Source organism: Erigeron canadensis, chromosome 4 (genome assembly GCF_010389155.1).
Source record: "Erigeron canadensis isolate Cc75 chromosome 4, C_canadensis_v1, whole genome shotgun sequence".
NCBI lineage: Eukaryota > Viridiplantae > Streptophyta > Magnoliopsida > Asterales > Asteraceae > Erigeron > Erigeron canadensis.
The window spans coordinates 37,681,595-37,697,002 of record NC_057764.1 but is presented as its reverse complement, the minus strand read 5'-3'; the positions used below and the strand labels follow the sequence as shown (position 1 = coordinate 37,697,002).

The 15,408-nt window shown below is 32.9% G+C and overlaps 3 protein-coding genes across 4 annotated transcripts; all 3 read right to left on the bottom strand.

Moving 5' to 3' along the window:
- Window positions 1-314: 314 nt before the first annotated feature.
- Window positions 315-4,762, bottom strand: LOC122595085 (transcription initiation factor TFIID subunit 15b). 2 transcript variants are annotated; one of them, XM_043767383.1, is made up of 3 exons: window positions 4,486-4,762; window positions 1,640-2,000; window positions 315-1,038 (listed from the first exon to the last, which is right to left on the bottom strand). In XM_043767383.1, exons 1-3 carry the CDS (start codon window positions 4,670-4,672, stop codon window positions 465-467), a joined length of 1,122 nt encoding a protein of 373 aa, XP_043623318.1. In that variant the 5' UTR covers window positions 4,673-4,762; the 3' UTR covers window positions 315-464. The 2 variants fall into 2 exon arrangements, with proteins under 2 accessions (XP_043623318.1, XP_043623319.1); XM_043767384.1 differs by lacking the exon at window positions 4,486-4,762 and adding an exon at window positions 2,651-3,138.
- A 2,803-nt stretch (window positions 4,763-7,565) lies between these two features.
- On the bottom strand, window positions 7,566-10,142 carry LOC122595086 (rac-like GTP-binding protein ARAC7). The gene is made up of 8 exons (XM_043767385.1): window positions 9,909-10,142; window positions 9,212-9,299; window positions 9,001-9,110; window positions 8,621-8,684; window positions 8,451-8,515; window positions 8,080-8,145; window positions 7,856-7,965; window positions 7,566-7,741 (listed from the first exon to the last, which is right to left on the bottom strand). The coding sequence occupies exons 1-8, from the start codon at window positions 10,005-10,007 to the stop codon at window positions 7,711-7,713; spliced, it is 633 nt and encodes a 210-aa protein (XP_043623320.1). The 5' UTR covers window positions 10,008-10,142; the 3' UTR covers window positions 7,566-7,710.
- A 2,151-nt stretch (window positions 10,143-12,293) lies between these two features.
- LOC122595952 (peroxiredoxin-2B-like) lies at window positions 12,294-13,865 on the bottom strand. The gene is made up of 3 exons (XM_043768438.1): window positions 13,634-13,865; window positions 12,822-12,901; window positions 12,294-12,720 (listed from the first exon to the last, which is right to left on the bottom strand). Exons 1-3 carry the CDS (start codon window positions 13,786-13,788, stop codon window positions 12,467-12,469), a joined length of 489 nt encoding a protein of 162 aa, XP_043624373.1. The 5' UTR covers window positions 13,789-13,865; the 3' UTR covers window positions 12,294-12,466.
- Window positions 13,866-15,408: the final 1,543 nt, after the last annotated feature.

The window sequence follows — 15,408 nt, the reverse complement described above, 5'->3', positions numbered from 1 at the left end:
CATTTTGTCTGGCACCTCACCCCTAGCATCACTATGAATAATGTATATTTACGTCCTTGTTCATCATAGTACAAATCGAGTTCGACTAGTCCTAATTTAAATAGAAAATGGTCTCCCAGATAGCACTTCAAAAAGATATTTTGATTTTACTTGAAAGTTCGCCGTCACTAATTAAAAATGAATTGCTTCAAATAAAATAGCAAACATTAAGTCACTCTTTTGTCCTGACCTATCAACTCTGAGTGACAGCAAATTGAGGTTGCTTTTTTGACCGTCGATTTTGTATTTACAAAACTATCATGTCTAGATAGCCCTTTTAAAAAATGAAACCACCAAAGCGGCAAAGCATAACCATTATCTAATAAGAGTTCACAACATTTGCAACACACCTGAACCACATGAGTCAAGCATTCAACACAAGTTTACACTCTCCTAAACCCAAAACCTCTAAATAAATCTCAAATCTAATATGGACCACGTTCCACAGCCCTGCGCTCATCACGCCCCCTGTCCAAGTAACCATCTCGCCTATAATCTTTAGGTGACTCTAGCCCGCCCCTAACAGGAGACCTGCTTCGTTCTCTTTCATCACGAACCCATCGTCCACTGCCTGCACGCCCCAAAGAAGGTGGTGGTGGTGATCCGGGTGGGGATAGAGGTGGGCGCCTGTCATACACTTTTCTGTCTCTTCCCCAATCCAGTGGTGGCCCTGGCCTGTCAAATCTGTTCCTCTCTCGCATCTCATCTTCGAAGTAGTCAGGCCTGTGATGATCCCTGAAAAACCGCCCTTCATGCCTGGGGTGGTGCAGTGGAGGAACTGGCATGCCAAAATCCCTAGGGCCATCTCTACCAAAACCTCGAGGAGGGGACCGATAGCCATTGAAAGATCTCCCTGGTGACCGGTCAAGTGGAGGTCCAGGGAACCGGCGTGGCATGAGAGGTGGGCCAGGGTAGCCTCTTCTAGGACTCCCTAGAGTGTAACGGGACCGATTGCAGTTGTTACAGTATTCACGCCTTGCAAAGTTCAGATTGTTGCATCTGAGAGATAATACCAACAAGAAACCAAGTAAGAGAAAAATAAATTTGCTTTAAAAAGGGAAGCATATATATACCAAAATAACAATCCACGAACCATGCACCAGGTTTCAAAGCATAAAAATCACACTCTCCTGTTTAATATTGATGCACAAACCATGCGCCAGGTTTCAAAGCATAAAAATCACACTCTCCTGTTTAATATTGATGCACAAACCTAGAGGTGGAGATTTCAATCCATGATGGGTCAATTTGGCTTGATGTCTAGCAAGTTAACCACGTAATGTTAACAAAAGGCTAGTGAAAAAGGGAATGGCTCAAACGGGTAAAAAGCTGTATTTGACACACTAATTGCCTACTTGTTTAATATATTTAGAGATATGGATTATAAGTGGACAGTTCAACCCAGCCCAATATGACTTGTTTTTAGTTTTAACCCATTACCCATTTTGCCCAACTTACAGATCATGCAACCTCCATAAAAACCCAATGAAACAAAATACGTAAAACCACCCATCATTGAGCAAAAACCTACAAAAAATGTTGTTTCAACTTCCAACTGCTGTTCTACGCAGAATAACAAATAGAAGGGCTCGGAACTTACGTCGGATCAGTGCACATCCAATCTCCCTCTCGTGGGCGCACATTAGGGTTATTTCTAGGTATAACATCACCACCTCTGAAGCCAGCGTGAGGAGGGCCATCAAACCTACCACCAAACCTACCACCACCAAATCTGCCACCCCCAAACCTACCACCTCCAAACCTTCCGCCTCCAAACCTGCCACCTCCAAACCTGCCACGGCCATAAGGAGGTGGCGAATAATCTCGATACCTACTAGTATCTCTCTCTCTGCCAAATGCACGGTTGCGAGGACTATCTGTATGATCATAGTCAGGACTGTAGTGACGACTTCCATTTCCACGGTGTGCTGGAGAAGTAGAACCTGCACGCATTCTATACCCTGAAAGCCAATTAAATCCGAAGCATTAAAAGAAAGTCACACCAACATATATAAGATGTAATACCAAGTATCTCTTCCATAAACAACCCAATAAACTAAACCATAATCAACATTCACATGTCCAGTAATTAGCAAGGAAGTTGCATCAAGCCCATTTACTAATAGTCCACATTGTACCTTTAGATAACCAGCCCCAATCAGTTACTGTTTGGAGTCTCGAGTAAGCAAGATACAACTGGTCAACTACAATACCAGACCTAGCCACTTAAGTGTATATAATTGTAAATTTACCATTAAAAGACCTGAAAATGAAAGCCCGCTCATTAATCTCAAGCACCAGGTGTCAAAGAAAGTATAACTACCAGAAGATCTCATCTATGCTAAGCCCGTATACATATAATGTGAAGGCACAGTTCAGTGAAATAGTGTCAGTACAGACAGTAAGATAAAAAAAACCGTCCAATTTTGCTAACCGCCTGCAGCGAACAGCAATATAGCAAGGGAAACCACATAGAAAGCAGATACCAATTCCCATCGGACATTAACTATTTAAACCTAGTCATGAAACTCACACAACCCAGCTATTTATTTCCCTTGAAACCCTCTGTCTGATTCGAAACAATGACCCAAAAGAATGTAATGAAACAAACCTAAAGTTAGTCTTTAGTATGATAAAACATGTGGTCAGATCACAAAAATGTCCCAAAGTTACTACAACCAGATAGCATCTCCAAGCAAGCATGCCTAAGAACTAATCCAGTTAACCACCGAAGGCATCCAGATGGTTAAAAGCATACATTCTCCTGCAACCAGTCAAACCAAGGTAGTGGTGCCCAAGTTCTTTTGTCCCTAAATTCTAATAAAACCACCCGTAAGTGACCAGAATAAGTTCTTCAAGATGTGTCATACCCATTACCATTATCATTAGACCCAAATATATAATAACCCCCACAACAGCTTTGTAATCCTTTTCAAACCACACGGGACCATTCATTGGTGTCCTAACTAAATTTCCCCCCTTCAAAACCCAAAAAAACAATTCCCAGACCCACACTCATATATATCAATACCGGCATTCAAATCAAAATAACCGGCTTCCTCAAGACCTCAAGTTCTTGCACCAGCTGTCTTTTATAAGCTGTAAAACACAATAGTAAAATCAATGACAAATTTAACACTCCAATTGAGTATTGCTCCACACAAGGAAAGGCATAAACAACATGCTGCAAACACCTTCTTGCAGCATAATGATACTGTTTCATATATTGATATAAATGCCACATGAATAGAGTTAACAATTGCTTGAGTAGCAAGAAAAGTTCCTCAAAATATTAGATGGAGATCATGAGTTTTAAGTTTGATCAAGTAATGTCATCCACAAGTTATTATAGATGATGATATATTAAAAGAACCAAGTGACGAAAAAAAGCAGCACATTGTTGCGATGAGAACCTTATGGGGTTGTCATGTACATGCTGCTTTAACATAATTCAATACTAAAACTGCTTCTCCTGACCATAGATATAAATGTCCAACAGAAACAAGGCATACCAAATACCAATCCTTCACTTAATTGAGTGGACCCAACGTAATAGTCTTTTGCACACAAACTAAAAAATCCAAATCAACTGTGTCTGCTGCTAGACATACGACACAAGCAAAATCACAACAAAACTAGAAAAGATCATGTGTCTACAATGTTACAAGAACAAAATCATAAACCAACACATGCTTTCCAGGATTGTCAGGAAACAAAATTTAAGTACATTTGAAGCAAACAAAGTCAAGCTGAAGCTCTTATTGGGTCTCAGCCACCCGAAGCTTTTGAAAATTCCGTTGCAAATGTTTATAAAGGGCAAAGGATCACCATCCACTCAGGTTATAATAAAAAGACCGGTCTTGTTGTACTTGCAACAAAATAAAAAAATTGTGATGGCAGCAAAAAAAAAACAAGTTTAGTTTCAAAATACGAGAACCATTTCGATTTTATGTTGCGAGACACCATGACCGTTTAAAGCATAGTTACAAGTAGCTAAGTAAGTTGAACCAGCCGTTTAAAAGTCAATCCCAAACAAACAAATAACATTTCACAGTTATAGCATCTGAAACAATTACATTGTGAAACCACAAATGCTGCAGGAAAAACTATCTCACCCAAAGCACTCCATAATCAATGATGAATTTCTTATCCCTTTTTTTTTTTGATGTTTTTATCTACGGTTTAAAAAAAAAAAAAATTGTCAATCGACTTAATATATTTTATCATATAATAATTAGCATCATCAAGCAGATAAACAGTTTCAGTAATCTAAATTCTAAATCAATTAAACAAATAAATGCAAATGCAAAAATTAGGTCAAATTATTAACCTCAAACTATTCCTGTCAATATATATTCAAAATTATACATATATCTATATCAATATATATATATAATTAAAAGCAGATCTATAAATAATAATAATTTATAGAGAGTAAGAACGAACCATGAGGAGAATTGTTATTAGTATTATTATCAATAGTATCAGAAGGGAAACGATCAGGACGGACTTCGCCGGGCTCGTAATCGCTGCCGCCAGGGCTGTCGTCGCCGTCGTTAGGTGGACGGACGACGAGGCTGCTGAGTAGTGGCTGATGGTGTGCAGTTGTTGGATCCTTGTCTCGCGAACTCATTTTTTTAAAAGAAAAAATTTGATAAATCTGTATCTGTTTCCGTTTCACGGTGGATGTGTGTCTGTGTATGTATATATATGTGTGAGGTAAATAAACCCTAATTTTTTAAATCAATTTATTGCAGGTTGTGCCCGAATAGAGTCGAATGTATTAAAACTGGATCGGGTCGAGATTTCATGTCCGTATCCAATCAAATTGTTTTCCTTTTTTTTTAAAAGTTTTAATTAAAGGTTTTTTAATCACTAACTCATAATATTCCATTCATTACCTTTAATCACAAACTCATAATATTCCATTCATTATTAATTCATTAGCACGGAACCCGCGTAATACATAACAGTGTCAGCAACTCAACATTGATTGATATAAGTTAATGTAAATATAATTAATGTAGAGTTGATAATGAAACTATTTTAAAATCTAAGAGTTTAAGATGTAAGTTAGTAAAATAATGATTTAAATGTAAATTGGTTAATTAAAAACAAAGTGGTTACTAAATGGCTTCAAATTGCTCCTTTTCCATGCATACTCCTTCTAGTATTTCAAATTCTATTGATAACATGTATATTTCGTTAGAGAAAAAATATATGATTGAAGCTATTATGTGGTGTATGTGGTAGTCGATTTAGAAGTATCGTAATGATGTCGTTTTTAGTAATGGAAACCGTGCTAGAGAACTGTTGTTTGACCTTATCATTGCTCAGTTGTATGTTTGGTACTCGATTAGATGAACATATTTTTTTGGTGAACTGACTTAAATGTCCGTTGCTTGTCACTTACTTGGTAATGTACTTAGGATTTGCTGTTCTTGTTTGATCCTATATATTGTAATTGTACTTACTTGTACTTGTACTACTATTTTTGGCAGCTAGTGCTTTGCTAGTTGCTTGTTATTTTAATATAATTTGCCGTTCTTAAAAAAGAAAAAACAAAGTGGTTAATTGCTTAAAATTCTTTTTAAAAATAGTTCATTATAAGGACAATTAGGTCATTTTTAGACTAATTTTTGTTTATATCTTTAGCTAATTATGAGGTTGGAGACTTTTTATATATAGTAATATAGATAAAGATAATTAGGTATTTTCAATGTCATTAATAAATCTTCCCTAGTTATTAATCAATTACTAATCTATGATATAAATGGAAAAAAAAATGACTTAAAGCATTTTTGTAGGAGTAACTCATTACCTTCTGGGTGGTATGCCAACATGGGCGTTCTTATTAGTAATAATCATTGTCAAAAGAATAACTTTATAAGTTTCAGTATTAATAAAAGTCTCGACGACTCATTATTTTTTAAATTTTACACTTTTAAATGATAAAAGAACTTTTTTCTCCTTTCAACTTCACTCATTAACACCATAACTAGCTAATTCTTCCACAAGTCAACCTTAATGATGTTGGACGATGAGAGGATCACGAGGACATTGTGATTTGTGACCCTTTTAGGGGCAATACGCTAGAAACCCCAACTAAACCGTCCGAAGGCACGACATTTAATTGGGGTAAAATCCTGTCTGCTTTACTAGAGGACTTTTTGTGAAATTCATTTTAAATGTTTTTTCCATATCTCGAACTCGAGATCTCCAACATGTAAAGCTGGTGCTCAACTATTGAGCTATAATGAGAAGTACACTGAATATAATCATTTAATACATATTTAGTCATCATTTTACAAACCAGATATGAACATGAATAATCTATAATATAACTAAAAGAGGGGGTTGGGGGTACACTTGGCACCCCTAATCACCCTCCTTTAGCCTAATACTCTCACCTAATTAATCCTCTATTTATTTTTATATTTTTCAAAATTTTGGCCGACTAGGTATATGGACAAGCACAACCTTAGCAAAATTATAAAATAAAATTGTTTCATTAATATTTGATTTGCTGAGTTCCTTATTTATTGAATCCTTCTCTTGAAGAAAGTTAATTGGAAAATTATTAATCGGGTATTTGATGTAATTTTTTTTTTCTTTAAACAATTTTTTTAAAAATAAGACCACATTAGTTAATCTTGAAAATCTTAAGCCAAAACATGTTAACCATCATCTATGACTGTTTTGTAGTGGAACAACTCGAAAAAATTCAAAACGTTCGAGATGATCTTTCTTGATGAATTGCTATGTATTTTTCAAATTATATACTCTACACTTTTAATTTGTTTCTCTTTATATTTAACTAAAGTTGAAAGTAAAAAAAAAAAAATGGAATCAATATTTATATGGAGTTAATTTTCATATGTTTCTTCTTTAAATTTCGTATTGATTAAGTTGTGATATACTCTACACTTTTTGTTTCTCTTTACATTCAACTAAACTTGAAAAAAAAGGGTAAACTTGAATCAATATTTATATGGAATTAATTTTCATATGTTTCTTTTTTAACTTTCGTATTGATTAAGTTGTAGGTCATACACTTTTTGTTTCTCTTTATATTTAACTAAAGTTGAAAAAAAAGGTAAACTTGAATCAATATTTATGTGGAGTTAATTTTTATATTTTTCTTCTTTAACTTTCGTATTGATTAAGTTGTGATATTGGTCACACTTTTTGTTTCTCTTTTTATTTAACTAAAGTTGAAAAAAAAGGGTAAAACAGAATCAATATTTATATGAAATTATTTTTCATATGTTTATTTTTTTGCTTTCAATTCGTATTCATTAAGTTGTGATATTGGTCATACATTTTTTATTTCACAGTTATTATAAGATTTATATTTTTTTAACCTACCCGTCCAATGGACGGGCCTGGACACTAGTTATATATAAAACATTGATTCATGTGAAAATATTTTTACATTGTCTTCATATTTAAGTATCAAGTAACTTCGACTAATTTGTTACGATTTGTCAATATATTTCCGTATGTGGATTTAGTACTAGTAGAAAAAACCGGGAAGCACAACTTTGTTGATAGAAGAATACAATTACACATACATAGATAACATTCCCCAATAATAAATATCGAAGCCTATGAAATTTTGGAAAATTGATGTCAACTTTTGAGACCGATTCATCTATAGATGAACCTTTCCTAAGCAGAACAACCTCCACAGACGATGCCCCTGCCATTAATCCATATTTGAAAACACATTAGAGTTTGAACATGAGCCTATTTCTGCAAAACAAAGAAATAAATACGACCCAAAAAATGGAGATTGATAATGCAAAATGCTTACGCGAATAAGCAGCTAGAACTTTTGTGTCTTTTTTGTCTTGTCGCTAACTCCTTGCTTCTTGGTGGTTGTATCACAGCCTTGATCGCAGTATCAAAAACCGCTTTGACGTTCTAATAGATCATCCAATCACAAAGTAGCAACTTTCTTAATATGCGAAAGCCGGCTAAGTGAAAGAAAAATAAACAAAAACAAGTCACTGTCTAATGGTTAAACATTTATCGTACCTGTTGAGTCTTAGAGCTACATTCAATATAAGCAACTGCACCAATTTGTTTCCTTAGCTCCTCCCCCTAAATATCGATAATCTCGTTAAAGTTCAGATTTGACTGAATTTGACTTTTATGAGTCAAATCTGTTAGTTTTTGCAAGATTAAGTGTTTTGTTAAAAAGAAATAAAAGAATTAACTGATCATGACACATTGACACACTTAACTAAACTGATGAAATATAAAACTGAAGTATTGAACAAAATTCAAAAGCAGAAAGTCAAAGAATCAACATGAATCTGAATTTTCAATGTAGGACTGTTTGTTTGAATTTTCAATATCTCAAAATTTGGGAGTTGTTAAAAGTTAAAAGGTAGATGTTATAGTACCTGGGCGTATGTGATTGCATTAGAACTTACATGATCGGCTAAGTATCCCTTGTCATCACGAAGATCTGGAGACAGGGATGCAGGAAAACATTCTTACATAATTGCTTACATACTTGTCAGAAAATTTAGATTGCAAAACATGAATGCGAAATGCAAAAGTATGCTATTACCTAATTTTGTTCCGACTAGTACAACTGGGACGTCGGGTGCAAATCTCCTAAGCTCAGGCATCCACTGTATGAACATTTGAATTCAAACTTAACATGAATTCATAGCAAAGTAGTTTTAACAAATGAGAAAGGCTTGTACTTAAGGATATGTGGGCTTATTTTATCTCAAGATTCTACAGATAATACCGAATTTGGAATCAGAAAGATCAACTTTACCTCCAGTCCTCTATGAACATTATGCTAACTATTTAAAATCTTTTGTTTATGAGTAAAATAAAACATTTGAAAACTTTTGCCGGCCACAATTAACATACATATAAAATTTAAGGTTGTCATTGGCAAAGTCCTAAAACTTGAAGTCAACAATTAAAAGAGAGTACCTTCTTGATTACATTCTCATAACTTGCTCTGCTAATTAAAGAAAAAGCCAACACAAAAATGTCTGCACCTCTATAGCTTAGTGGCCTTAATCTGCTATAATCTTCTTGACCTTCAAAACCAACAAATACAGCTCACAAATAAATATAGTAAACCTAAAACAGTAAAATTACACCGTTGGAGACAGTAAAAATTGAATCTTTTATATCATACCAGCTGTATCCCAAAGTCCCAAATTCACAATACTTCCATCAACAGCAACATTGGCACTAAAGTTATCAAATACCGTTGGAATATAGTCCTGCGAATTAACCCAAATATGAGTATAAAACCCCAAAGATTCTAGCTTTAATTACCAAAATTGGAACAAAATACAATGTGATCATCAAGAATATGAACTTTCTTTGCATTTCTTGAAATACCCACAAATGACCCAAAACAATAAAGGTCCTTAAGGTCACAAGAAACCGTGTTCCAACTTCACTAGCTATAAATCTTGTGAGTATTAGACAAAAAGTCTAGGAACTTGCAACCAGAACACCGGTTAGGCCGCATACACAGAGCCAAATGCCCGACTTTATGTGACAGCTTGAGCAGGAATTCCAAGGTCACTTTAGTTCTTGTGTGTATGTGTGTGTGTGTTAAGATGAACACATGAGTGACAAAACTCCAAAGATACAAACTTTAATTCAAGAAACACCAAAGTAGAACAAACCATCATGTGATAATCAAAATATACAACTTTTTTCCATTTCTTGGAACACCCATCAATTGTACTAAAGACCAATAAATGGTATTTTTAGCCAACCCAAAATGGGCATTCTGCGCTGGGACTGAGGAAATAGATACATGTTACATGATAAGATACACACACACACACACACACATATATATATAGAGAGAGACGTACAGTGGGGAACCTGTTACTGGTGTAACAAATGAGCATACAAGTTTTACCAACAGCTCCATCTCCAACACAAACACATTTTATGAACTTTGAAGCACTCATCTTCTTCTTTTTAAGCTTATTATTACAGAATAAAAGTGGCGTTATGTGTTATCAGAATTTTGAAATGGGGAAGTGAAGAAGAACTGGAGAAGAGGGTTGAAATTTGAAAAGGACTAGAAGAATTTTGAAAAGGACTAGAAGAATATAAAAAAGAAGACAACGGTGGAATGTGTATATTTAAAATGTAGAGACAAACACACAAAGCTTCTATAGAAGCCGCCCTTGTTCCAAAGTTAATAATTTTAAGACAAATTTTACGCCCATTTTTCTAAAAAGAAATTTGTACTACATATCGTTAATTAGTCTAATCGTCAAACATCATAATGATGTTTTTAATATGAAAATGATTAATACTTCTAACCAAATAGTCTAATAATTCTTCTAATTATGAGATGATGTAATGTGAAAAAAATCAGAGAATTAATAAATACAGATGTCACATTCTCAATGTTTTAGGAAGATCTTAATCTTAATCTTAATATATACTATAAGACAGTTGAACTAATGACTTATTAACCAATCAAATCGTTCAATTTTATCAAATTGACTTTCGCTTATGTCATAATTTAAATAAACTATAAATTAAAAATCCTAATAATAATAATTATCTAACAAAGAGTATGAAAACAATCTTAATTGTTATCTAATTATCATAGGATAAGTGATTGAAAATAAATCTATGTGTGTTATGGGTCCGCATCATGATCACATACATATACTTGAATGTCGAATACATGATCAAAAGTATAGTTATATTTTAATTCTTAATTATATTTTCATAATAATATTACATTATGAGTATAACTGGTTTCAAAAACTTCTATGATAGGGAAATTATTGTAGCATATGCCTTGTAGAATGACTATGTCAAACAATTCCATCAATATGTCTCAGGTAATAATGACAGTGACGAACATACGATTATTGCACTACAATTTGCACATTTTAACACTTAGAACCGTATATCTTCAAAATTATAAGATTTTATAAATTAAATGTATGAAGATATAATATTAATAATATCGTAAACCCTGTGTCCAGTGTTGGACTGGACACGGATCTAAAATCTAGTTATTAGACTATTTGGTTAGGAACATTTATCATTTTTCTTTTAATATTTTTAAGAAAAATCTCATTTGAAATTTTTTAAGATGAACTTGAGGGAAATAAAATAACTTACAAATGACCCTTTTTTTTATACACTACTCGTAATATTTAAGGATAAGGCAATATATATCTCTTTATGAAAACAATTTCTTCTTTATTTTTTGGGATTAAATTACATTGTAAAAAACAACTACGGAGTACTTCTTTATTTTTTGGGAGGGATAATGAAGTACATGTACGTAGTACTCGTATTATTATATATATATTTAATATTAAAATTAAATTATGTTATCAAAAATTGGGATCACTTTTTGACTTTTGATCATGAGCCTTTGAAATTTTTTGAAATCTAAAGACAGATCGTTGATTTAAAATGCAGAAGGCAGGCCCTCTTCCTAAACGGTAACTATAGGATTCCCTATCTACACTGGGTCACTGGTAACGTGTATACGAGCATATATTTGGAACTTTTCCTTCTTTATTGTTGACTCTAGTTTTAAGTATTTTTGCATAAGCAATTGTAATTTAAATTTACATCATCAACACCTAATCATGTCATGATCTAAGTTCAAATCATCATATCAAGCACCTAAAATTTAACTATGATGTGTTTACTTTCAAACAAAAAAAAAAAAAGGAAAAAAAAAGTACTTGTGTGGATGTGTGAGCATGCGATGGTCCTTTTCAACATGGCGGCATTATGGCGTATAACCGTACCAAGACCACCGTGGTTTCATCGTGATGTCCTCAGCACACTAGTCCAGTAGTTTGATCAGTGACGTTTTTTTATTAGTCTTAAAAGTAGTTTGCCATAAGTAGTCATAACCGATACCACGCTTGCTAATATTTATATTAACATCAATGATGGGTTTGAGTGAAGGATCTTAGATCCAAATGAAACAACCAAAAGCGACCACATCATAACACTGGTACATGATGGTCTGAAAGAAACCAAATGCCGAAGGGTATATCTGATTTAGATGTAACTGGAATGAAAATGGTACCTGTTCCAATAGGAATATCTATTTTTGACAATACCAGAACTCATAACCTTACAAGTTACAAGTGAATCAAGACCTTTTGATAGTTTGATAGCCACAAAGTGAAATAGAAAACTGCTGGTAATTTTACCTAAAAGATATCATGCAGAAATACGTCAAATCATGATTACTCTACATGTATCTCAAATATCGGATCTTTTATTATCGTTTAAAAGCATAAGGTTAACAAGTGCTTAAAGCACAAACCTCAATTTGCATAACTTATAGATGTAGATGGAAAATTCAAAAACAAAAACAGAAACAGAACAATTCGGGCCAACGTTTGAGATGTTACAATAAAGCAATGTAAATTTACAGAGCTGATAAGATGTCATCTGCGCTGGACACGGTGAATTCTCCACCTGTTTCAATGTTAGCAACCACCACTTTCAGATCATCGACCAACAATGCAAACCTCCTGGAACGAACACCAAGGCCTTTCTCAGAGAGGTCAAGCTCCAGCCCAAGTGCATGAGTGTAGCTTGCAGACCCATCAGCCAGAAACTTCACGTTCTTGGTGTTTTCATACGATTTCTTCCACGCCTTCATCACAAAAGGGTCGTTCACTACATTTTTTGCAAGAAAAAACATCCTCTTTTATAAGTATATTGCAATTTAAGAAATGATGAAAAAACAAACATAATCCGTCTTTAGAATAGACACTTACCACTAATCAACAAAAGTTCTTCCACACCCTTGGCTTTAAGCTCTTCAGATTTCTCAATAAACCCGGGAACATGCTTCATGCTGTTTCACACAAATAAAAAGAAAGAACTAGTTTCAAACTCCGCAGATGAAAGAATAAGCTCAGTTTTTCCGGCTTACGCCTGTTATTTCAACTATTTAAGACAATAGACTCAAGTTTGATAAGCATCCCTTGTAAAGGTTAAAGGAATCGTTCTAACGAATGGGGTTGTCGTTGAAATCCGATTCCAATTCGGACTTATTGGGTAACTGAAAAAATCAAAAGGCAGTCAATTTTTGCTGCCTAATTAGCTAAACAACTTGAGCTTAAACAAGCAAATCATAAACTGGTAACAAAGAGCTTCTTATTAGATTTTCAATTTCTCAATATAGTGTGAAATAGGCCCCCAAAATAAGCTGATTGAAACATTTCACTAAAGAAAATGTCAATCTAAAGTACCAAATAAATAAGGTGTGTATATAATAACAAACAAATAAAAAGCTTAGTGCTTTTGGAACCACAAAGCTAGCAGTTAATTATACTTTAAGTGTTTGTTGTAACTTTTAACTGATAGTAATAAATTATTGAAATATAATTTATAATATAAATTTCCATGACTTATGGACTAGTTAGTTATTTCACATATTTATCATTCATGTATAACAACAATATATATTGCAAATCTGATGGTAATATTTGGTATTTTTGTCCTTGGTCCCTCCGATACTGAATATACATATATAGATATAGATATGGATATACAAAAAAAAAAGAAGAAGAATAGTGGTATATGCCTGCAAGTGGGAGTGAAGGCACCGGGAACACCAAAGAGAACGACTTTCTTGCCGGCGGCGAGTGAGTGAACGGAAACCGATTGCAACTGATCATGCTCATCGAAATACGCCACTGTTCCGTCTGGAAGCGAATCTCCAACTGCTATCGGTGCCATTTCTTTCTTTCTTTTCTCTGTTTTTTTATTATTATTATTTTATGATATTTGATGATGATTATGATGATGATTTGTTGTTGGTGGGGATTGGCTGAATATATAGAGGGAAAAAGTCAGAGTGGAGTAGACTGGACCGGACTTGAACGGGTTTTTACTTAACTATTTTTCATAGAATTGGTCTGGGGTCCGGCTGCTTTTGACTAATATACCCCTTTAATATCCATCTGTTAAGAATTTATAATTTAATATACATAACAAAGTATTAGATTTTTTATGAAAAAACAAAGAACCATTAGATGATTCAAAAATATCAAATTATTATTAAATAAATACAACATTAGTATTTCTATTATACATAATTAAATTTTGTGTATTTAATTAGTCTTTCAACTTTACATGATTAAACTTTGTGAATTTAACTATGTTATTTTGAAACTCAAGTGTTTAGCTCACATATTGACATCGTGACAGTTTGATTGAGTAACCAAAGAATTGTTCGTGTTTACGCTTCACTTATTTTCTACCTTAATAAATTATATGTGTTTTACTTACGTTGTTGAATTTATTAATGATTTGGGGTTTTCAAATATACAAAAGTATATTCTCTTGGTTTATTAAGAATGAGTATGAGTTTTGTGCGTGTGTATAAAAGTTAGTGACATATTCTAAAATCGATATATTTATTATGGTGCATTTATGGTGGTTCATTAGTTTCATATATTATTTTGAAAATAAAAATAATAATATTTTAAGTAAGTATACATAAATGTTGTTAATAATGGCACAATTAAATTGTGTTCATAAATGTTTGAAACATTTAAATTAAAGTAAAACATTGGGAACCAATTTTAATCTAATGTTTCTGAATTCATATCTTTTAATAATTTAAAATTTTCTTTGCTGAATAATAACTTAATCCTATAATAAAATATTTTTTTTAACAATATCAATAGACATTTCAATCTAACTTTTTCAAAACAAAAATTTAGACCTTGCATTAGTTCAAGAATCATGACAAAAGTTTTATCCCTTCTCTATATAGATTTAGAAAAAAATAGATAAAGTCACTAAAAACAATAATTTTTTTTTTTTTTAACATTAAAATAACCCATTTATTAATAATAACTAGCGAGGCGCTAGTGAAAAGTACAGTTAAACGGGGTACAAGGTTATGTTACAGATTTGACATATTGATATTGATAATAGAGATGAAAAAGTAAAAACTTAGGAATCAATTTCAATTTTAGTGGAATCACCTGAATAAACTTTGACACAGTTAAATCATTTTTAAATGTTGATGTAGTGAGTTTAAACAAATTTGAAAGAAACTTTGGCACAAATAAATTTTGTAATAAATGTTGATGGAGTGAGTTTAAACAAATTTGAAAAAATCAATTACATCTATGTTATAAAAGTATCCGTTATTAATTAGTATTCCCTATATTCCATATTAAATGTCTAATTTTGACTTTTCAAGTCTTCTGTTTGCGACTTTGACCATAAATATCTTTGTTTGTATTATATATTAGTTGATAAAAGTTATATCAATGAAAAGTACATTGAAAACTTAATCCGTCCATATATTTTATATAAAGTGTTATAAAATATAGACAAATATTT

Excerpts from the sequence above, each read along its gene's own strand:
- LOC122595085 (XM_043767383.1), bottom strand. The coding sequence starts at position 4,672 with ATGAGTTCGCGAGACAAGGATCCAACAACTGCACACCATCAGCCACTA. Across the intron at positions 2,001-4,485 it reads TAATAACAATTCTCCTCATG|GGTATAGAATGCGTGCAGGT; the intron begins GTTCGTTCTTAC and ends ATTGGCTTTCAG. Across the intron at positions 1,039-1,639 it reads TGGATGTGCACTGATCCGAC|ATGCAACAATCTGAACTTTG; the intron begins GTAAGTTCCGAG and ends ATTATCTCTCAG.
- LOC122595952 (XM_043768438.1), bottom strand. The coding sequence starts at position 13,788 with ATGGCACCGATAGCAGTTGGAGATTCGCTTCCAGACGGAACAGTGGCG. Across the intron at positions 12,902-13,633 it reads GCCTTCACTCCCACTTGCAG|CATGAAGCATGTTCCCGGGT; the intron begins GCATATACCACT and ends TGTGTGAAACAG. Across the intron at positions 12,721-12,821 it reads AGAACTTTTGTTGATTAGTG|TGAACGACCCTTTTGTGATG; the intron begins GTAAGTGTCTAT and ends CAAAAAATGTAG.
- LOC122595086 (XM_043767385.1), bottom strand. The coding sequence starts at position 10,007 with ATGAGTGCTTCAAAGTTCATAAAATGTGTTTGTGTTGGAGATGGAGCT. Across the intron at positions 9,300-9,908 it reads CCAGTAACAGGTTCCCCACT|GACTATATTCCAACGGTATT; the intron begins GTACGTCTCTCT and ends GTTAATTCGCAG. Across the intron at positions 7,742-7,855 it reads AGTTCTAGCTGCTTATTCGC|GGGCATCGTCTGTGGAGGTT; the intron begins GTAAGCATTTTG and ends GATTAATGGCAG.